Raw genomic sequence first — 24,437 nt, 5'->3', positions numbered from 1 at the left:
ACTAAAATACCTACTCCTGGCCATATATTTTCCTCTGCCAAGCTGTCTACTATATGGTAAGAGCTTGCTCTTCCCTCTTAGCCTTTTTCCTTGGGATCGACAAGGAAATTTCCCCCAAATAGCAGATATCCTTATTTATATCTGGTCACAGCCCAGGCAGTGACCATCAGCGCATTCAGCAAGCTGGCAAAGCACACAGCATTTTGAACTAAGCTAGAAAACTGGATGCTCTGTGAGTGTCTGCCTGCTTTATGTTAAGGAGAGGTACTTAGCATGCAAAGTGATGTATCAGCCACAGAAACTGCCCCAAAACGAAGCAGATGATATGATAAATAATAAGCCAGCAGTCATACGGGAGGAGGCTGAGACAAGAACCCTGCGAATGTCCAGGGGACAAGCTCTCAGCTGCACAAACAGAGCAGCTTTTAGTAGTCTTCCCATTTACTCTGCCAGAGCCTGGAGGCACGGGGTTTTTTACATCCCTCGCTGTTCTTGTGACAAACATGGCAAGTCAAAAATATTAATAGTCTGCCGGCCTCTTGGCCCTTCCCATTTCAGAGATGAATGAGTGCCAGATTCTCACACACCTACTACTCTTCAGCAGTCCCTTTCTTCATAAGTAGACACAGACGTATTTAGAGCTAAGGTTAATGTCAACATCTCAAAAACTGGTACAAAAAGACACTTCGAAGAAAACAGAATTGCAGATAACATTTTTAGTCAAAGGAGGAAATTCTGCTCAGCCAGTCTACTTCTACTCCTCCAACACACAAGTTATTAATAGTAAAGTTTTTTTCACTAGGAAAAAAGCACTTGTATGTGCCATTGTGTGTCAGTCAGAGTGAGGCTCTTTCAGAATCCTCCTATCTGGAGCAGAAATAGTTGATACAGAGGGCCAACGTCTGAGAGTCGTAACTTGTCTGTCCTTCCCACATATCTGCGTATGGATCACAATCCCGAGCTCCAGCTCTCACCCTGTTACAACCTCACATGGCTTTTGCTTTGCAGCCACACAAAGTGTGACCTCTCATGGTCTGGCCTGAAAATTTCTCTCAAAGCTGGGCCACGCTTCTGTGACAAAAGCAAACCAAGATCTGGCAGATAAAAGATGTCACAGTTCCAAACTGTCTTTTTTACAGCACGAAAACATTGCTGCGGTAATTGCACTAATGATGTGAAGGTTCTTTTGCAATAACAGGGACAATAATTAATGAGAAAATTAAAAATATGGGCCTTGATCTTACAGCTGTTGCATTCTACCCACGAGCAGATCTGCTGACTTCAACAAACTCCTATGATGTGAGAAGAGAACACACATGGATCCGGATATACACTCAAGATCATATAGCCGGCAACCACTGTCAGACTGCTTCAGTGGTAAAATGATATCAGACATAAAAACAAGAAGAGCCATCATGGTAGAACTCCAAAAGCATGAAAACGAATCATTAGGGTGGTGGCCTGAGGTTACTGAACAATTTTGGTTTGCATTTTAATTTCTTCTAATTAAATCACAATTTTTAAGTCAGCTTTAAACCGAACTTGCATGGAATCCCTTTAGGGTGAATTTAAAGAAGAGTTAGTAAAGAATTATCATTGGCAGCAATTGTTTAACGGAGTTATGAGACTTGTTCCCCCCTTGTTGTATGAACAATTACCTCACTGCAGACGCAGCCCTCCATCAGCACACTGAGCCTCACCAAGTTGTCAGTGTAATGAATAACAGGTTCTTATTTTCATGCAGCGTTTTTGTCAAGTATTGTCGGGGAGTGTGGGAAAAGAATGAGAACTGCAACTCGTGGGGATTATCTCAGAGGTTTAAAATAACACTATTGCATTTCATTATTTAGTGTCCTGAGGAATATGGGAGCCTAAGCTAAAGCCCACTGCAGTTGCGAGGTGCTTCCCTCAACTCACTCCTCTGTGGATCACAAAGCAGGTAACTCAGCACCACGGTACATCTCCCAGCACAAGGAAGAACCAGGGGACAACGTATGAGCCAACAGTTTCCAGAGCCGAGTGAAGTGTTTCGCTTGTGCTCAGATGCATCCCAATCCACAATATTGCTGGGAACATTGAGCAAGGCTGTTTGTTTTTTTTTTTGCTGGATGTAATTTTTTTTGCGTGATGCACACCATAGCTCAGACTTTGCAGTACAGATACCACACACTATATTATCTAAAATTTCATTGCCCAAGATGCTGATCATCGCTATTTTTGACAATCTGCAAGTGTCCCTACAAAGCAACTAAAAGCAGGTATTTCCTGGGAACCAGAATATGGACAGCCTACAAAGTCCATACAAAGCACGAAGATGCAATGTGCATTCTGATGCAAAAATTACACACACGGTGATGTGCAAGCATTCATATATAGCTATCCTAGTGTAGAAGTTAAACAAACTGCCCGTGTGATTTGATGCACACTGAGGAGTGAGCAGAGGCAGTGTTCAGAACAGAGCAGAGCAGGCTGACTCCCAGCCCTCCCTAGCTAAGGCAAAAATATGTGAAGGTGCATCATATGACCATAACATCTACCCTATGTCAATTTACTGTTAGTTCTCATTTTCTTGGTGTACCCATGAGAATGGGTAACTGCACACCGTGAAGGACTGTGGCACAGCTTCTTCTTCACAGGAAAGATATAAAATAAAACCTATTTCAATGTTGTGCATACCATTCCTGAGATCGTGTGATGGAGGAATGTAACAGTGAAGACTGTTACAGTGAAGAGGAGTGTAACAAGAACAGGGAAGCCATGCAGGAAACCATGCTTGCTAAGAGGGTATAAAACATGAACCAAAGCATGGCACTATTTTGTATTAGCATTTCAAAATGAAGGGTCTGACTGTGCCTCCTGTGCTGGGCCGAAACAATCACACTGCTTTACTGTTATTCATTTGGTGATTAGAGGTGAGAAAGGAATTGCAACTCTTTATCTGCTACAGTTTACATACACATGCAGTCGGCTGCTAAAAGAAACCCCGACAAGGGAATGGCTGAAGCAACAGGATGGCGCGTCACCTGCAGAGACCAAAATGAGCTGCATTTTCGAAGCTGTCCTGTGTGACTGCTGCATGACAATCTAATGCAACTGCAGTAGCCTCTCCAGCAATGAAAAGAATCTTCTAAGAAGGGTTTGCTCAGAGAGCAAGTAACAAATAAATACACAGATAACGTCCTGTTTTTCCCCTGGCTCAGTGAAAAGTGATCACCTGATACACTGAGAGCTGTAATCAGTCAAGACAGATGGCAGACTTCAAAACTGGAGTGAAAAAAGAAGCTATCAGCCAAAGTGGATAAGGGTTAATGGCATCACTTTAAATATAACCAGTCTGTATGAAGGTGAAACATTTTACAGACATGTTTGATACACATGCTTCACAGGGAATTTTGTCTGAAGTACTTTATCTTAATGTGAAATTTTATTTAAGGGTTCGGTTCGGTGGTAAAAGGAATGCAGTAACTTCTAAGCTATCTTAATAAGAAGGAGCACTTTAATGCTGAACAAGAGAGTGTGTTTTTGAAGCATAATTATGTGTCTAGATGTTCATTTTCAGTATGAGTGGAGTAGAAATTTATTGAAGAATATTACTACCCTGTGGGATGCAAGGAAGAAATGTAGCTATAGTTTCTCAAATGATAAAAGAATTGTTTGCTATAAATCAAGGACAATTTTAAAACTTAATCAGAAGTCAAATCTGGTTAATATTAATCCATACCTTAAAGGGACAATCAGGTCTGCATAGTGTTACAAGGACCATAAGAAAGATGCTTTGAACATTGCCGCGTAGCAGTAACACACTGCAGATGTACGCACGCTGCACCCCTCAGGGAAGGAGCAAAAGTCATAGCACCGTTGACTTCAGTATCTTTTCAGGTTGGATATTAAATATTTCTTCTGCCAAAGAGCGGTGAGGCAGTGGCACAGCTGCCCAGGGGGTGGTTGGGTCACCGTCCCTGGAGGTGTTTCAGAGCTGTGGAGATGCGCCACTGAAGGACACGGTTGGTAGGTATGGTGGGGTTGGGTTGGGCTTGGACAAGATGATCTTAGTGGTTTTTTCCAACCTGAATGATTCTATGACCTTTGCCACTGCACATATTATATCCTCCTCTCTATGACACCAGACAACGAGCAGTGAAGCTGCAAAAATTGTGTTGTAAAGAAGAAGGAAGGAAGAAGTCTTATATTAATGTTGCAACTAAAGGACTAAGCTGTAAAATTAGTTTTATTTGCTAGTCCAAAACTATGCATTTTTTTTGTCAATTGACAAATCTTTCTTAGAAAAGGGATAAGGAACAAGGATGTCCCCCTCAGACTGAGCATCCCTCCTAACAGCCATAACCTGCTGAACCACAGCACTGCTGAGGTAAGATGCACCTCTACTTGGCCTCACTTCTACTGCATACTCAAATCAGATGGGTGACTTCTCCTGTAGACACAGCACAATTCAGATTCAGAGCAATACAAGATCTTGCTAACGAGCCCTGCATCCCAACACTGATGAACAGCGTTTCAGAAACCTGATGCTGCCCTTGAAAGCTAAGAGGCCAGTAGTGCAATAACCCTATCAGGCAAAGGAACAAACTCTACCAACTGTCACCAAGGTGATTTGTGTTCCTTATGACCTTCCTGGCTTGGCTTATCCATCAAACCATTCTCCTTCCCACCAGGTAAACAGAAAGCAGACAAAGTTCATCCCAGATAAGCAATTCCAACATGCTAGCTCCTCACACGTACATTGGGTCTCAGATAAAGGGATCATTAGAGTCCAACAGCCCATCAATCTATCAGGAAGAACCTAGCACTTCATTGTGGGAGAAGCTCAGGAGAAAAGTCAAAGTGAGATAACTTGCAGAGCTCCAGCTCTGTCTTCACACCCCTCAAAGGAGAACAAGCAGGATCCTGACCTTGGAAAGGCATAGCAATGGCTTCTGCTGCATGGATTGATATTCTTCCTCCTGGAAGAGGAGAAAGATCAGGCATTTATGCTGCTATTGTTGGCTGTATTAGTCATCTTCAATATTGATCACCTGCAGACTATGGAGGGAATAGATGGGGCAGCTCTTGGACAGGCACCATTTTATATCCCACTGAGAAATTCAGAAAGAAACAAAGGAGCAAATAGTTTTGCTTCTCCCAGTATCAAGAAAACCTACAGCATGCATCTCACTGTTCAGCCCACATAGGAGGCTATTAGGGGAGAAAAAGAGAAGGAACATTTTGAGATGCACTAGTCTTCTTTAAAGAGAGTCAGGGATCAGAAGGTTGAAAATATCACTCTTGGCATTACTGCCACCTCATGATGGCAATGCTGCGACAAGTATTGCCATTTTCTCTATGCCATTACTTTATGATGGTGTTATGAAGTTACTGAAGACACACTAAATTTGCTTTAGTACCAAAAATATTTTCCTCACCTTGGAGTTCACCAAGTGCACCTGACCATGGGAAAGGCAAAATTACCACTGGCTTATTTTTCCCAGCCAGCAGGACCCAGGGAAAATACACGAAGAAAAAACTAAATAACTCTGCATGTTTGCACACATAAAACCTGGCAGTAAAGAATGAACCCCCCATGTATCCAGACCATTCATTTCTCCAGACAATAACCTGCACTAGAATGAAAAATCTACTGAATACAAGTGACAGGAGAATCTGCTATGCAGTTCACACTTGCTTTTTGCTATCAACAGACCAAACACAGAGAACAATGTATCTAATAGCATAATAACAGACACCACTAATACTTCAGAGGTTCCGTACAAAATTGCTTTCATTAGCATGTCAAGTGTTTATCTTAGCTTACTGCAAAACAAGCTCCTTACATACAGCCACTTGTTCAACTTCCCTTGATTGCAGAGAGGACAGAAATGAAGGAGCCTACTTTCTGTGATCTTCTGCAGAGATTTTAAGAAAACTGAAAAGGTTTTCTTCCGCTACCTCTAGCCAATGAACCAGCTTGGCTTGCTGTAGAAAGATATTACTGGGGGAATATTAGTGAACTCGATGGAATAGTTTCTACAGGATGCCATGAGGGCATGTGTGACAGTAGGCTGCAAAAGCAGCGAGCTGTATTCCCACCTTTGGTGTAAAGGGATGCTGGTGGCTACGAGGAGGAAAAAACATTAAGTTCTTCCCGGGCCTCACTGTATATTTGTTAAATATTTTATATCTAGCCATGGAATCAAGGAGAAAATAATATCTTGTGTTAAATGTAAGTCTCTTTGGACTAGCTTTTATTGCTAATACCTTTTTTTTTTTCCCTAATCTTTTTAATTTCTGGTATATAAAGCATGCAAATCACCTGAAGGTTCAAACACTCTGAACATAAAGCACTTCAGTTTCACCATGAGGAAACTTCAACAAAGCTGGCTGCAGCCAGAGATCAGCTTTACTGAGTTTTGAGGCTGCTTATATGTATTAGCTACCCGAAAATCCTTCTTTTTTTTATATCCCTCAAAATACAATAAAATAATAGAGGCAGTCTCTTGGAAGGGAAGCCAAATCCCTACCTATCTAAACAAAATCATTCAGATACATGGTCATGCAGTTCTGGTTCATGTCACACATACACAGCTTTCTTGATCTTCAAAGCTCTACAATAGCAATTCCTTTAATTAGCCAAAACCAACAGCTAATAATTAGAATAACAGAAACCAAATTCTATTCTCAGACAAACGCGTGCAAATCCTATTTACCTAAATAGAAATAACTCACAGGTGTGCTACATTAGACTCTGGCCACCTCTGCAGCTCTATAGGAATTCAGTGTCTGGAGCTATTCTTCAAGACACAGGCACAGGTAATTCAGCTGAGATCTGATCTGGGTTTCTCCCTCTTCAACAAACACTTTAATTACTTTCTTTTATTCTCAGCACAACATTCAAGCCTAAATCAAGGCTTTCACTCCTAAACACTACAGGCCTGATTTCTGCCCAAGGAGAAGAGGAGTCTGTCACCAGCCAGATTACATTCCGCAGCAGTGATTATGTGTTACAGGCCTCGACTCTGCATCAGCAAAAATCTACTGTACGGCATCAAATTCAAGGAGTTCAGACATTTTACAGCTCGAGGGTAATGCAATCATTCTATTGCCATGCTATTTACTTCATCCTTCCAATGCGTTTGTTTGTACTCTACAAAGTGAACTGTAGGTCATCAGGAAAACACTGACAGGAATAGCAAACGAGGAGATGGAATTCAGTAAACCAAGGAAGCAGTGGAACAACATCAGCTCAATTTCCAATTGAAAGAAAAGCTTACAACATTTTTTTTTTTCCTCTCTTAGTATTATTTTTTAAGACACAATGAAGGCTTTTAGTCACACTCCAATATATGTATTATGGAATACTTAGGAATATGGAAAACGACACCATGATCCCACACCCCATTTAGCCTGCATACAAATCGACATGTGGTTTGTCATCACAGAATTCTCTAATCCAAATATACATTGGTATTTTAACTTCAGTTGGGTTTAGTGCAACAAGAAAGAAAAGACGACCAGTCAGGATGAGATTTCTTGGGTCCCCCCACACCTTCCAGGCGATGACAGCTATTGCTTTAAGTACTTGCCATTAACAACCAGTCACAATGTTAGTGACAGGATGTTACTAGCAGTTACTTAAAGTGATAGATGTTAACGTTTTTCTGCTCTTTATGACTCACACTACACCCTAGTCAGAATATTTTAGGAGCTGAAAGCACGGAGTGAGGTCAAAATGATGAAGGACATGGAGCCACTGGTTGAGGTGCAGAATGAGATGTGTCACTTAAGGAACATTAGGTCAAAGAGAATCCATGATAAGGAACTGTCATGGATTAAAGATTAAGGTTCATCCTTCTAACTATTTCACCTAAGGGGAATTCTCTAGCATTTGGGCATTTTGTTCTACCACAAATTGAAGAGCAAAGTCAAAGTCTACACTGAAAATTACATCTTTGATGTTAACGTCTTTTAGCAGCTCTACCAATGAGATACACATTAGGAAAAGATACTTTGATCCAATTTTAGATTGACGTGGACTGCGCTCAGAAAGACTCAAATGCAGGAAAGCACTTTTGAGAACAACACAGGCATAATGGTAAGCATCTGTGACTTCTGACCATGGAAATACGTAGCACAGCGCATAAGATCTGAAGCCATAAACACCACAAGTGGAGTAGAAAGGGACACAGTAAAATTCTCTTGTAGGGGAGGAAAGCAAGAATTTTATTAATCTATATATTGCTGTGGGTAGTTGATTTAGTTGAGCAGCTTAAGCAATGAGCGTGACGCAAACACTGTGCAACACTACATTTTATATTATTAATTATGTAAAGTCAGAATAGGTTAGACATAAAACAGCAACATTTTTCCATTTTATATCAGCAATAATCGGTAAAAATTGCATTTGTAAATCTAAATCTACCTTGAGATGAAAAACATCTCAGAAGAATTACAGTCTCATGACCAAGGCCAGAATGAACTTTCCAAGTGCGTGCAAATAACATTCTTAAATAACAGTATTCCATTCCAATAAAGTATTTTTTTTTTTTAAAGTATTCTAAACAAGAGTGGAGTCAACTCTTTGAAAGGGTAGATAACAGTAGGACAAGGAGAAATGGTTTTAAGTTGAGAGAGGAACGGTTTTAGTTTGGATGTCGGAGGAAGTTCTTTACTGTGAGAGTGGTGAGGTGCTGGAACAGCTGCCCAGAGAGGTTGTGGATGCCCCATCCATGGATGTGTTCAAGGCCAGGTTGGATGGGGCCCTGGGCAGCCTGGTGTAGTATTAAATGGGGAGGTTGGTGACCCTGCATGTGGCAGGTGGGTTGGAGATTCATGATCCTTGAGGTCCCTTCCAACCCTGGCCATTCTGTAACTTATTTTTTCTCAAGAACTTTCCCCCGAGATGTAAAATTTAGTAATAGCTCTGAAAAGCAGTCAGACCACCTACCTTCAGCATCGTCTTGCAGGTCTTCAGCCTGCTCTGCTTTGCACTTTGTGGGAGACAGAGGCTGGCCTTTTTGTTCCAGTCCTTCTTGAAAATATAAAAAGAAAATATTGAATATATTATATTTTGAAACAGTGTTATTGTAGCAAACTTTACCATACATGATATCACAACTGTGAGTACATTTTATCTCAGTGCTCCATTCAGCGCCCGATGTCTATCTTTCTCTTATGAAAATTAATTACTGCATCACATGCTAAAAAAGGATCGTAAGAAGTATCTTTCAACTTGCATTGGACTTTGTCTAACTTTGCCATGACAGCAGAGAAGAAAAATCATGTTAAAACGACCTACTTCTTAACAAGCTCTTAATATCTTCAGGAAAAGAAAAGTTTATAATTTTTAATTTGCAGTTTTTAATGTAATATATATTAAACTGTATTATAGAATTGTGAAATGATTCCCTCTCAGCTCGATTCTCCATTCGATGCAATAACACAGTAACAAATGAATATTGACTGAAATGGGTAATGAAATGAGAGGCTGGGAATCAAGTTTGATAGTGAAGTTAAGGAAATGAAAGTTTTATGAGATAGAAATGTTCTGTTTGGAGGAAAAAAAGAAAAGCCTTCCAACCCATTAGCCAGAAAGCAATAGGAAGATGAAGGAAAAGGAAATCCTTCTGAGAAAAAGAATAACTGATGCAGTGAAGTTTAAGTGACCGAAGTTCACAGCACCTAATATTAGATGGTAACATTTTAAAAATAAAGAGGTTTTATACAACTTGAAGAGAGTTTTTAATCATCTTAACGTAAGCATCAAGTTACTGTTTGTTTCCTAAGGTAGCACAGAAAGCCCATTAGCACAGAAGGAAGGCCAAGCTGGAAATTAATCATAAAAGGTATTTGTAAATTAAGACATTTGAAAGAAGGCTCACTAATTAGAATATTCTTCAAATAGTTGCTTAACCAAATTTTGGATTGAAAGCAGAGAACAGCAGATGCTTAAAACTCAATTCATTGTGTGCATTAAACGTATTTAGCTGCGATGGGAAAAAGCCTTTTTGTCATTTGACTTTCCAGCAAACCACCCAATTCCTTATGGCCAGCTGAGAGCTTGAGAGAGGGAGAAACCTAAAGAAAACAGATTTTTTACGTACATGCTGAAAAGACATATTGAATACTTATAAGCAGGTAACTAAGGAAAGCACGTGGCCTTTCTTGATTTAGGCCTATTGCCATGCTGAAACCAAGTAAGAATCACCTCAACTCAATTAGCTAATTAGCAACTAGAAAAAAAAACAAAACAACAGAAGAAGGAAGAAATTTACGCGTGTATTATAAATTGCCTAATGTTCTGAACAATCTGATCTCTTCTGCTGTTGTACATACCCTACACAATCATCTACTGTCTATGTTGCTGGATACGTAAAAAGCTCTCAGCAACAAGATGCACAGTTCTCATAAAGGACTCATCTCTGCTGATAGCTATAGATACTACACTTCCATATCCTACACATATCTCTACACATATAGAGTATCCAACTGCTAAAAGTTTCCAAACACAGGTATGAAAATAAAGAAGGATGTGAAAATGGAACTTGCAGTGTGAAAGGGAATACTATGTTCTTTGGAGAGAGAAACCATTGGCTCCACACAGAACCCAGGAAGCTACTCAGAAACATTCTCTGCCTGCCCGCCTGGGAGCCTTGGTTCTCTGCTGCGCCGAAGTCCTAAAAGAGCAGCTATGAGCTTAGAAGATGGCAAGAATTTACAAGAAGCTACAGGTCAAAACGTTAACAAAACTCTAAAATGGAGATTTGCATGTGAGCAGTTGAATTTAGTTTCACTTGTTTAATTCTAAGGAGTGAACGTTACATTTTAGGTCCAAAAGCCCAAACCGAATATTGTCCTTAAAAATAGCTTCTAGCACAGAATTTCTGTATATGCAATTCCATATAGTTCAGAGCATGAAGGGCCTTTGCAGATTTACATATCAGTAAATAAGTGGTGTAGAACACACTTTGATGTTTAGCTTGCCATCAGGAAGTAGAACTTTCCTGACAGCACTTCACAGAGGACCACGTTCACGTCATCACATTTGTTCACCTGAATTTGAGATTCAATTACAATATTTAGATGAAATCGAAGTGCTAAGATGTATTTATTTCTAGGCTGGCGAGAACACAGAAGCAACCACAAGTAATGCTGTGGGGAAAAGAAAAGGCAAAAAACATGAAATACACACTTTGTCAACCTTTTACAGAGGTTACTCAAGAGCAGTAATGATGTTCAACAAGAAGCTCAATGCAAAAGCGAGATCCTGAAAAATAACCAGGCTCTTAAAGATTTATTCCTGCCAACACTCTCCCATTCTCTTTAAAAATAACCTGAAAATTTATAATTGACCGTATTGACAGATGGTTCTAATGCCACTCTGCACTACCTGCTATTTTCCCTTTTTGGGTTAACAATGATTCACATCAGGGGACCAAATCAATAGGAGTGTTTCAGTCAACACTCACTCCTCCAATGACAATTTTTATCATCTAACAAACCTTCCTCCAAGCCCAAAAGTCAAATGTCGATCAAACTTAAGTGCAAGTGTCCAGCCAGGTCTTTCAGGAGTATCTGAACACATTAAATAGTATAACCAACATCTTAATTGTCAGCACAAAGACAGAAAGGGAGGAGGCTGTTACCCTCTGAAAATAAATCGTCTTTCTGCACTCTATGCAGAATCCTTTCACGTTCATTAAAGGACACGGAGGCTTTTTATTTATTTATTTATTAGCAGTTTTCTCTCATTTTAGAGACAGAAAGGCATTCCTTCAAGATTCAAAATAATGACTTTTGTTGTGGTCAAAACTCTTAAAGCTTTGTGCTTTACAGTAGTATGTCTTTCAGAGCAAATAGCCAAATCCTGCTTGCCAATTTCTGTTTAAAAACAGAACACCTACATAGGTGTCTGAACCAATCATCTTCAAAGCTTTTCTAATCATGATCAGGTTTCTGAGCTCTAACACCGGGAGACATCATTCCTACTTGTAGGCTAATTCAGAGGGTTAACAAACCACTTAAACCTGACAGTTTCTCTCAAAGTAAGCTATTTCAAAAACCCCTCACAGTTTCAAAGCCTTGCTGTGTACAAGTGTTTCCTATTTTCCTCTCAGGAAAAGAGAAAGTCTCTCTCCAAAGTAAAAAAACATCCAAGTCTGTGTGCATACAGTGGAATGCACAAGGAAATAGAGCATTTATATGGCACTGTTTATAGTTGGGCTTCTCTTGTTAGTGCCAATGAGATCCTTAGGTTTGACATCCTACAGCAGGCTGTCACTTCTGGAGTAACCATCTGGCGGGCTAAGTAGGGCACTTGGGGCAGAAATGGCATAACAAGCAGGGCAACGCATATGAACAACTGTTAGATGAGATATATGACGGGTGGGTGGCAACATTTACTCAGGTGAGGTCAAAAGGCCTTGGTACAACACGGGGGGTGAAGCCAAAGAGGAGAAAACAGCTTCAGAACTGAAACACTTCTGCATGGGATTTTTTGTGCCTTTTTTTTGTTTGTTTTGGTTTTATGGTAAGAGAATTAACTTATGTCAGTGCATAATAATGCAGCATTACTGTGTATCTGGACTATGCTTCTCATAATAGCACACGGTTCTGTAATTTCCAGATGCCATCACTGCAATTGCGCACATAATTATGGCAGTATTAGGGCTTATTTTGCACGCTTCTACGAGTAGGTATGTGAAGTTATGGATATAAAAGCCAAGTCCTTCTGAAGTTAAAGTTTAGAATAATCTTCCCTTAATGGAGCTTAAAGCATTAAGCATCATGACTGCAGCATTAAAAGAGTGAAGTTAAAAGAAGACAAGGCTATTAGGTCATCTGGTCCTTCTCTTTGCTTACGTAGGATATTACTCACAAAGCTGAGATCTAGAAGTGTATTAGGCTGTACCTGGCATTACTAAATCTGTTCTTTTGGCTCAAGCTATTCTAACAGCAAGCTGTATGAAATATAGTAGTATCCGTACTCACTGAATTAAGTGGTGCAGTTAAGCTAGCAGCTGCAACAAAAAACAGCATCCGGAATAACAAACACATGGGTTAAAACCTTGCAAGTTAAATGCCATCAGAAGAGCAGCCTTGAGTGTGTATATTTACTAAGACTGGGTTATTATTACTTTTAAATATTTTTCTTATTCTAGCATATCCAAAATATGCAGTGATGTTATGTGATTGACTCACTAAAATGATCATTCATGTCTGTTTGATTTTATAGTATTAACATAGATAATAATAGAGATTAACTGGCAGACATGCAATTAATATTACTTTACTACTTATGTAGAAGAGAAAACATAGGAAGAAAGGCCTGTCTAAAAATAATGAGATATTTGTACTTCAGGGTGCTAGAAACACAAGAAAGAGATTACTTTCATAATGTGTACATCACTCAACAAGGTACACACAAAATAAGATCATGTGTTACTTCTTACTCCCAGATAATTCTTTAGCTGTACCGAACTCCAATCCTACTTGCACATGTAGTTTGCAACATGCGCTCTCCATAACCCAAAAGTTCTTTTACTTTTTTAAAAAGGTGGCTTTTTTTAAGCACAACAACTGTAGAAATAACCCCAAAGCAGACAGGATATGGACAGCTCAACAAAACTCATTTGTTCAAATGAGTTCAAATTTGTTCAAAAAATCAAAGGCCTCATCTGGAGTACTGTGTCCAGTTCTGGGCTCCCCAGTACAAAAAAGACAGGGATCTCTTGGAAAGAGTCCAGCGGAGGGCCACAAAGATGGTGAAGGGCCTGGAGCATCTCCCCTATGAAGAAAGGCTAAGTAAACTGGGTCTGTTTTAGCCTTGAGAAAAGAAGACTGAGAGGGGACCTGATCCAGGTTTATAAATATCTGAGGTGTGGTGGCCATAGTGGTGAGGCCAGTCTCTTTTCAGTGGTACGTGGAGACAGGACGAGGGGAAATGGACATAAGCTGCAGCACAGGAAGTTTCGCACGAATGTGCGTAAGAACTTCTTCACGGTGAGGGTGACGGAGCACTGGAACAGGCTGCCCAGGGAGGTTGTGGAGTCTCCTTCTCTGGAGATATTCAAGTCTCGCCTGGACGCCTACCTGTGCGACCTGGTGTAGGGAACCTGCTTTGGCAGGGGGGTTGGTCTCGATGATCTCTAGAGGTCCCTTCCAACCCCTACAATTCTGTGATTCTGTGATTCTGTGAAAACAGGATCATCAATATTAGTGCCAACTGCTGATTCCATCTGCTGGAGTCATGGCCCATGAAGTCAAGTGGAATGAAGAGTGATTATTCAATTAATAACTTGAAGTGGCAACTAGATGCTGATACTCAATTTTTCCCTCAGAACTGTGAAAAGTTGAACTCTTTCAAACTTTAAGCTATCTGAATATAAAAAAAATCAAAACTCCCCTCAGTGCAGAAATTAAATATGCATTTATAACTCCTGCAAATGCATCTACAATCATTAGAAAGTTCATACCCAGTCTTGGCTTCTGCTGAGATAGTTGATTTTCTTCATCATGTCAGGCATGATGCTATGTTTTGGCTTTAGGAGAAAAACAACATTGATAACACACCTATGTAAGTTGTTGCCTAGCAGTGCTATACAGAGCCAAACACATTTCACTTCCTCAGCTTCTCATGCTGTCCTGCCAGCGAGGGAAGCTGCAGGGGCACAAGGAACTGAGAGAGGACAGAACCAGCCTATACAACCAGGTCAAAGGGATATTTCATACCATATGGCATCACATGAAAAAAAAACTATAAAACTGAGGGAAGTTGGCCAGGGGAGGCGTTGCTACTCAGGAACTGGCTGGGCATCAGTGGGTGGTGAGCAATTGTTTTGCGCATCATTTGTTTCGTAAAGATATACATATATTTTAAATTATCATTACTGTTATTTCACTCTTCCTCTTTTAGTAAAGTGTTTTTCTCTCAATGTATGAGTTCTACCTACTTTTTTTTTTTTTTCCCCTCTGATTCTCTCCTCCATCCACTGAGAGGTACGAACGAGCAAAAGGCTATGTGGTGTTCAGCCACCTGTTGGGTTAAACCACAACCGTACACAAACAGGTCAAAATGACAAAACTCCCAACCACTTCTGGATTAGCTGTAGTAAATACATTTGTCTTTGGTCACTGTAGGTACTGACTCATGACTGTCACTGTACTGATTCCCAAAATATCAGAACAGAATAACTAAGTACATGTTGTTGATGTTCAGCGTACCCTACAAACAAGCCTGTGAGATCAACTATGATCTCATCTGTCTTACAGGCACAAAGAAGCAGGTATGTAGGGAAATATCTTCTTCAAACAACTTAATTCAGTGATTATTTCCCAGAGCAGCTATGCAGCTTCACCTAAATTCATGAGGGATAAAAAAAGATTTATTTATTCTGCCAAAAAAGAAAAGAATGGCTATTGAGTGGAAATATATTTCCTCTTAATCGTAATTTTAAATGCTTTAAAAAAAACGATGTAATTTGCACAATCTCCATGAAAGCAACAAGAGAAAAAATGCAAAATAATTGACTTATAAAAACATACATGCCATGATTACTGTAAAAAATGAAATTGGAAATGTTAGATGAATTCTGAAAATTCAACTGAGAGTAATCTTTGGCAAATGTTTGTTGTATAATGACAATCTTCATTTTCCTACTTTTATGTATATATGTACAACTATATTAATCACACTAATTGTATTAAAATCTCTGAAAGTTCCTATCCAGTAATCTTGACACCAAAAAGTAATTACAATTATATGTAATAAAACCAACAGTCCAGAAAGCCATAAAAGAATGTGTTAATCCATCATAGTAACACATAACTATCTGTGTATATCCATGTTTGCACATTTTTGCATATCCACTGTTATTAAAGAATTTATAATTTCTAAGCTAATTAACTTGTTGCATAAATCATCATAATCCATTTGTCTTCAAGACAATCTTGCCAGTTTAAGCAGCCAACACAGTGCTTCAAGAGCTTTTACCTCTGTTTTCTGGCTGGCGTATCTCTGCCTTTTTCTAAGTGGCTCTCCTTCCTGATTTCATATCCTTTCACAAAGCAAATAACTGGAAGTTCCAACACATCATATTCACTGGGCTATGATGGGATCAGGGTCACAGAGACCTGAGAGGTAGTACACATCCATGCACTGTCACAGATGGTACCCCGCTTGATTTACTACTCTCAAACTCGGGAGAATCAGTAGCAAACATGGCCAGAGATGAAAAGTCAGGCTTTGAGAAACATCAGATGACTGATTTCAGGGGAAGGCTGGGAAGATAAGGAGCAGAGTAAGGACCTTTCTGCTCACTAGACAGAATGGCCCAAGGAGATGGCACAACGAAGGATTTCCAGGAATTGATGAATGAGGAACAACCTATCTTGTGCTGAAAGATGTGATGTCAGCAGAAGGCTCGCTAGCATAAGAATCATTTGGACAGTGCTCTCAGGTTTGAAGTTTGAGTGGTTCTGTGTGGAGCCAGGAGTTGGACTGAGTAATCTTTGGTGGGTTTTTTCCAACCCGGGATATTCTATGATCTAGGTCAAGGAACTACAACACAGTCATCGTGAGTGACATGCAACAAAAGGAGTGTAGAAAAGTACCCAGGGATGGAATCAGGAAGGCTGAATTTGCATACCAGTAGCAGTTAAAACTAGGTAGGAACATAGGGAATAACATGAAGGGATCTTACAAACATGCCAAGAGCAAAAGCTACTTCAGACAAAGTATTTCTCAGCTGGTGAATGGAAGAGGCAACCTAGTAATAGACAAAATGAAAGTTAGAGGTGCTCAGCTTATGAGCAAAGCCCGTTCCCAGGTCCCACACATACAAGTGGAGTTTAAGAAGAATAGGAGCAGCAGAAAGACAGTAGGCTAACAATAGCTTCGAGGAACTAGGTGTGCTAATTAGGTGAAATGGGATTCACCTGAATGTGCTGGAAGAGCCGGTTGATGTGATTTTAGCACTGCATTTTTATCATCTAGAAAGAAAATAAAAAGTCCCTGACTACTGGTAAAAGGCTAATACTACAAGAGAGACACGGAAAAAGATGAAGGGAAATATAGGCAGTCATTCTGACTTCAGTCCATGGAAAAAAACACCTAGCACATCCTGTTGGAACAGGGGGAGAACAGTGTATACAATACACTTTTGTACAGCTTTTTGTACCACATACTGCAGCATTCTGAGATGCTAAAAAGCGTTGGCTGAACAACTGCACCATTAGATGAGCTGAAAATTGGCTGATGTGTAACTGGCAAGTGGTAGCAAGATGAATACTCCAATAGTCAATTAGTGGACTCCATGGAAATGAGTTCTTTGAAATATTGTCCGATCACATCCCATTTATTCCAGAGTTTGCTGGAGAGTTTTGCTACTGTTGTCATTGCAAACAAATCACAGCTACTAATCACAATTGCAAACGACTCAAGAATTGCTGTATCCACACCTTTTTACGAACAGACTGTAGAATTCTAATTATTTCCCATTCATGTTCAAACAAGATACTAACAAAAAAAGCTCATAAAAGAGGATACTAAAAAGTTAGTTTCAGCCATTCTTAATATGCATTATATACTATCAGGCATTATTTTCCCTATGCTGTTAAAAACCCAAGATGACTGTTATAACATTAGCAATAAATGATTGGTACTGCATATCACAACCAAGGCTATTTGTTTCAAGAACCCTTCCAGTTTGGTTCAACCTTCTCAAAATTACATGTTTTAGCATAAAATATCATTTACTCACCTGTCTCTTCACTTATTTCAGTCTCTTCGTTGTCATCTGTTAAAAAAGATAAAAATAAAAATCAGGAAACATCCACAATAAAGTATTCAGTTATTCAAACTGTACATATCTTAGCTTGTCTTCTCCCATTTAACATTTTGCAGGGAGAACTGGACATAGGGAAAAAAAAACTTTTTGATGCTATGAAGAAAATAGGTTCCTTTTGCAAAAAGTTACATTCTGGTAACGAAGAAGTTTCATACCATGAGACCTTTTTGGGCAAGAGTAGTGGGAGTGAATAAAAAAAGATTTGCCTTAGTTAACATCTGAGTAAAACAACATTCCAGAGCCTTAATCATCTAATGGAGAGTTCAGTGACCACAGAGGTTTCTCAACTAAGCTCCTAAGTCTATGGACTGTATTTATACCCTCTGAAATGGATTTGGGCAAGTGTAAATTCTGCAAGTCTACAATTTCTGTCTAAAGCATGGCATCTTTCAAAGGTCTGTATATGTACATGTTATTAGGTCTGTATATATACATGCCATTTGAACCCCAAGGAGTTCTGCAGTACTATGATCAATGGCAACGGAAATTAGCAGTATTATTTAGGTCCTAATTTACAGAATTGGATCTTTACACCACAAGCTCCACTGAGATTCAAATACTGTAACACATGCCATGAAGACTGAAGATCTGCTTTCATCAAAATTTGGAGCTTGAAACATTTTAAGTACAAGCAGAACAGAACAATCAGTAAATAACAGAGGCCTGCACTGGTAGTTCTGTTTAAATCAAAAACATTAAAAAAATAAAATCACGAGCATGAAACTTTTCATGAGGGCCTGTAAATCTACGATAGATGGATCTATATCCATCCTTCACCATCTTCCATAGGAGTTACACCTGCTCTGCATGCATGGCAGGACTTTCAGAAGACACTAAAGGACAACAAGTTCCATTTTTCTTGAGCACACTTCAAATTGGCACAAAGGATCAGGACTGAACGAAGTCACCACATACTTCACCTCCTTCCTCCTTACTCTAAAAACAATTGCTTTGGAGTTCAAAAAGGCACACTGGCCCCTATTTATGCACAGAAACTGTAAGGAGCTCTGACAAGTAGTCTTTGTGATCAAGAAGAGAGAAATTTTGTTGAAGGAAGCCAGTGGGAATCCTGCCATTCACGCGAATAGAGCCAGGATTCTGAAACAGTCCTGACATTTTTCAACAAACCACTCAGAAAGTATTTGGTTAATACAAAGCTTATTCATTAATCCGTTTCCAATAACATATTCTTCCCATGGAAATGTTTATAATGAAGCCAGCAGGATAAAATTTCAAATTAATCTAAGACACGACACTAAATCAGTGTAATATAACATCCTAACACATATATATCACCCGTTCTTCTTTGGAAGGTCTGAATTATAGTTCTCTAAGTGACTTGGAATATGAAATTCCCAGAGCAACAGAAATAACTTCTAAGTTGGTGATAACGGACACAGACAAGAAATTTGGCGTTATTAAGTAGTAATCATTATGCAATATAATTATGAAAAGTCAAAGACTGCTTTTGTGAACTAATTGTGAACTAAGTGCTGGTTTTGGTTTTTTTTCCCCTCTGGGAAAAGGAACTTAATTCTTGCTGAAAGGCAGTGCAGTCTTTACATCACTTCCAAAAATGGGAGGTGGGCTCCTGCCCGTGTTGTGACATGACCTCCAGGTCATTGTGGTGCCTTTGAAAATTCTACTCCAACCTGTATCTGAATCTGAGTTTCCTTTTGGCACACAGCACTCCCCAGTCACTTCATGTGTCTATAATTCTTATTCTTAAAATACTATACACCAATGCATCTGGTGGAAGTGCTTCTCTGTCATATACAAAGCAATCTCTTTCACTGACCTTGGTGTGGCTAGCTGAAGTGATAAACACCACATTTAGTTGTCAGAACTCTATGCCAAAACCAATTATTTTGGATGAAAAACATTATTTTAGGAATCTTTATCCAAAAATCTTTTGCTTTTCTCCCAAAAGTATGTTATTACAGGCAGTTACTGGGTTATAAAGAAATAAAAGCACATACAAGTTTTTGGTTTTTTTTTTTAACACCAAAGCTATTATACATATGAATATAGGACTAAATGAGTGCCAAGATTGTTATAAATTAGATCTGTAATACTAAGGTTTATTTTTCTTGCTCCCCATGCATATTTTTACCCCTTGTAGAAGAAGCTTTCTAGAGTGACGTATATTTTAAACCAAAGCAACCCAGTTTATCAGTCCCAAAACAAAATTGAGTAAAATCACAGGAGAGCCCAAGAGTCAGTCTCTGATGCCAGTAATCATTGCCTGGAAGAAACGTGGCCAAATTTCTTGCCCAAGCTCACATTTGAAAGCCTAGATGTGAGCTTGCTGCAACTCTTATCTTACTCTTAAGAGAGTTAACTGAATAGGAAAACATGCTGTAGTGTGTGCACAGAATCATCAAGATTGGAAAAGCCTCTTAAGATAATTCAGTCCAACCATCCACCTATCACCAATATTTCCCACTGAACCATGTCCCACACTGCAACATCTAAACATTTCTCGTACATCTGTAGGGGCAGTGACCCCCCACCTCCCTCGGGCAGTCCATTCCAGCACATGACCGTTCTCTTGGAGAAGTATTTCCTAACGCCCAACCTGAATGTCTCCTGGAGAAACTCAAGGCCGCTTCTTCTCATCTTACTGCTGGTTACATGGGATAAAGATGCCAACCCCCATCTCCCTCACCACAACTCCCTTCAGGCCGTCGTAGAGAACAATAAGGTCTCCCCTCAGCCTCCTCTTCTCCAGACTGACCATCCCTGGTTCCCTCAGCCGCTCCCCATCACACTGGTGCTCCAGATGCCTCACAGCTCCGCTGCCCTTCTCTGGACACACTCCAGGCCCTCAGTGTCTTTCCTGCAGTGAGGGGCCCAAAACTGAACACAGTACTCAAGGTGCAGCCTCACCAGTGCTGAGTACAGGAGGATGATCACTTCCTTGCTCATGCTGGCAACTATTTCTGATACAAACTAGGATGACACTGGCCTTCTGAGCATTAACCAATACTCCCAGATCTATTTCCTCTACACAGTCTTCCAGCCACTCTGCTCCGCACATTGCCTGGGATTGTTTGCACTTGGTCTTGCATGCATGTGGTCATTCTTGGTTACTCTTATGTTTGGCAGAGCAGAACAGTGGCCTTTCACATGGCTTCGACCATTAAAACCCTATATTTTGTGGAACTCTACCAAGAAGATTTTCCTGGGGGGGAAAAAAAAATAAAAAAAATGACAGATCTTTCAAGATCTCTTCCTGAAGCAAGAGGAAAACTGGCACTGACTCTCTGCGTGAGTCAGCCCATCACCAAGAAAACTCAGATCAGTATTTAGAAGGCCTAGGAGACAAGGAAGACATCTAATCCATTTCATACATTTGAAGGCACAAAGTTTTCTAGCTACTAGTTCAGCTACGGTTCATAAAATCTAGGTATTGGGTAGGTGATATATGGGAGGACAGTTTCCAGTCAGTTAAAATAATTTACAATTCGGAATCAACCTGTGATTGAAACTGGCCCTCTAACTCTCATGGGTTAACTATATCTCAAAAGATCGGGGAGCTTTGCATTTGAGTGCAATTTGCTCGGTACGTATACATTTGTATAAATTACAGGCTTCCTGGTATATTCAAGTATCGAGAGATGTCAGTTACCTCTTCATTCCCCTCTCCCTTGTTACCTGCTGAACTTGGTGAGACAGAATGATTGCACCGTAGCAGCTCCTACTGGCACAGGAGAAAGAGCTGCCACCTTCTGTCTTATACATATTTTTCCTTTGCTTTGCTGGTCAGGTTCCTTCTCTGTCTCACTAGTCACTGATACAAACAAGTGCAAGCCAGATGGCTAAAATCATCAATCTGTGTTTAGATTTATGTTAGGAACAAAGAGGTGAAAGGCTCTAAATACCACTGCTAATCCCCAAAGCCATTAAACTACCTCTTCCTTGTAGCTCACGCTTCTATTTGCATTGTTCATCACGTTAGCACGGCGAGAGTCAACGCTACACAAACACCTTTAATTTCTAACTATGCATGCCTTGTGGAGCTCTTACAGTAGAGCCAGCTCCAAGCTGCTCGAGGCAGCTGTTTAATCTGTACTCAGGGCCTGCATTTCAGGCTCCCGGTGCTCCCCAGCAGTGCTGCATGCTGATGGCTTCTTCCTGCCTTCCTCTCCCTTTCCTCAGCCTCTTCGTCTCATCCTTTAGCATTTGTTCATCTTATCAGCACTTCCTGCTGTTCCCTGATCTCCATCCTTACCCACGTGTCTCAGCTGTCTCTGTCATGCAAGTGTGGCTGCACAGACCAAACACAACTGTGAAAAGGGCTGGGAGAGCACAATGGGACCAGACCTCTCCCTTCCGTAGCCTGCATAAATGCATCAAGGCAAGCAGAGCAATGGGATGGGCAGAGCAATACAAGAGGCTGAAGGAACAAAATGGAGATTTTAATGGTGATGCCTCAAAAAAAAAAAAAAAATCTATCAAAAATGCATGAAACCTTTCAGCAGTGAGAGCTGCAGCCATCCCATTGAGATGTTTTGTTGTGTAAAAGCAGGGTTCCAGCTGAAAAGGTTCCTGCCCTCAAGCATTTGCCTAGCAGGGACTTGATGATCTGACCATACAGCTCCCGCTAGAAGAAGAGGACATGCTGCACCACGGTTTCAAGACAATGGATCCAATTTTAGGGCACTCTCTGCTTGCTCAAATGAAAAGCTTCTTCTGTCAAATCTTGCAGTGGGTGGCAGCATGAACCAGGCTACCAGCCCACTGCAAACTGCCTAAACCATGATAATATTGGATTTCCTGCAGTGGAAAAGACCGAGTACTCACTGTCCCTATTCCTCTTCACCACATTTGCTTTTCTGAAACTTTGTTCCAAAGCTTCACCCACCTATCTGCACAATTATATTAACAGCTTGACAAACTTTCTAACACTGTATCTATTATTTATTTTAAGTGGGAAAAAAAAAAATCACTTTTTTTTGGATAGCATAGGACCACTGCTGCTACCTGACAGGAGCTTCATAATAGTGTACAGACTTCATCTCAGAAAAGAAGTTTGGTAGCGTAGTAAGGCACACAAGAACACCCCAGGGCTTGACAAAGCCTGTATGTACACACAGGGCTCACAGCAGTGTAGGAGCTCGTGAGCTCTTTTGGCTGCTCTGAGCCATGCAAGTCTGCTCTCCACAGAGTTGACACAACGACTGACCAACAGCACAGAAAAGAGGAATGTTTTCTTTGAGGAAAAGCAGATTTGGAATCAGGCAAGACAAGGCCTGATTCTTATCACATCTACTTGTGAAAAATATTCTCAGAAAAAGAAAATCCTCAACAAAAGCAGCACATCCTTCTGCTTTGGAAGGAGAAGTGGAGCTTCTGAGCATTTGTACCCTGTAATCCTCCTTACAGAACAATAGGTACTATATAAACTCCCAGCTGACGCTAAGCGAGTTTGATGAAATTTTGTTTACTCTGTTGTGATTATGCAGAACTTTCCACTGATACACCGCACATCCCAGCCTTACTGCAGCATCAGTGCAGTTTTTCCTCCCATGTTGCTTGGTTACACCAGTCCCACAACACCAGAGCCTCACTGAATGTAAAATGTTTGTAGCTTTTGAAGCCATATCAAATAGAAATCCATAGTACCAGACTCTTAAGAAGTTACACTTTTTTTTTTGTTCACCACAAAGATGTCTTTTATGCATCATATCACTCAATCTACAGTAAAATGCATATACCCATATGAGCCTCAGGTGCCTACAAAGGCAACACAGCAGCTGCAGTTCCCACTGGGGGTGAACTGGACAGCAGAGCTGCAGTGCAGGAAGTAGAGCTCACAGCCAGGATCAGATTTGAATTTCTATTTCCCAGATGCTTCTACCTTACACTCTTCGCAAAAATACTCATCTGTTTTTTAAAAAAGAATCTATTTCTAAACTTCCTTATTTCTTCGAAGCCTTAAAATACTGAAAACAACTGAGTTTTGTTTACCAGAATGTTCAAGTGGATTTCTCACCCACAAATATGCTAGTGTAGCATTCACACAAAAAATGTTATGTTTTAGAAATGTGTCACCACATGCAAATATAAGCTTCTAACAAAATCTCATCAGTAACCTAAGACAGAGGCAATCAAATGAGACAAACACAAATTTAACAGCATCCTTTGCAATTAGAAGCACTCAAGCACATGAAGTGACTCAGCATCAGTGTCCGGAGAAGATGGCATATTTTTGAGCATGATGTGAAATGCATTTGCATTGTTTTACATGGAATCTAAAAGACTACGCAAGGCAGCAGAAAGAAAAGGTGCCTGTCCAAAATTGCATACCCAGAAGATATTATACAGAAAAGGCTTATGCTTGTTCACCTCCTTCTGCCATGCATCCATGTGCAAAGGATTGAATAGAACAGCAAAACATTTCCCTCCCCACTACCAGCTTCTTCCTGAGCATATCACTTACAGACTATGGTGACTAATAGCCACTGCTGGACTAGTCCTATGTTGGTTGAGCTAATCTCCTTTTCAACTACATTTAATTCCTCCAGGGTCTGCAGCACCTCACAGCAAGTGTTCCTACTCCCTAACTATGTGTTGGGTAGAAACTTACCTTTTTTT

At 40.2% G+C, this 24,437-nt stretch overlaps 1 protein-coding gene across 4 annotated transcripts in view; it reads right to left on the bottom strand.

Moving 5' to 3' along the window:
• The window catches only part of MACROD2 (mono-ADP ribosylhydrolase 2), an 835,869-nt gene that overhangs the window by 61,794 nt on the left and 749,638 nt on the right, over window positions 1-24,437 (bottom strand). For 3 of the 4 annotated variants that reach the window (XM_019612526.1, XM_010706427.2, XM_010706430.2), the window contains exons 9-10: window positions 17,751-17,786; window positions 8,939-9,022 (exon numbers count right to left, since the gene is read on the bottom strand). In XM_019612526.1, coding sequence (XP_019468071.1) covers window positions 8,939-9,022; window positions 17,751-17,786 — 120 coding nt within the window. The remainder of the gene's footprint in view (window positions 1-8,938; window positions 9,023-17,750; window positions 17,787-24,437) is intronic. The other variant, XM_010706426.2, reaches the window with a different exon arrangement.

This window comes from Meleagris gallopavo, chromosome 2 (assembly GCF_000146605.3).
Source record: "Meleagris gallopavo isolate NT-WF06-2002-E0010 breed Aviagen turkey brand Nicholas breeding stock chromosome 2, Turkey_5.1, whole genome shotgun sequence".
In the NCBI taxonomy this organism is placed as follows: domain Eukaryota; kingdom Metazoa; phylum Chordata; class Aves; order Galliformes; family Phasianidae; genus Meleagris; species Meleagris gallopavo.
The sequence above is the reverse complement of the archived record's forward strand: the minus strand, read 5'-3'. Positions and strand labels throughout refer to the sequence as shown.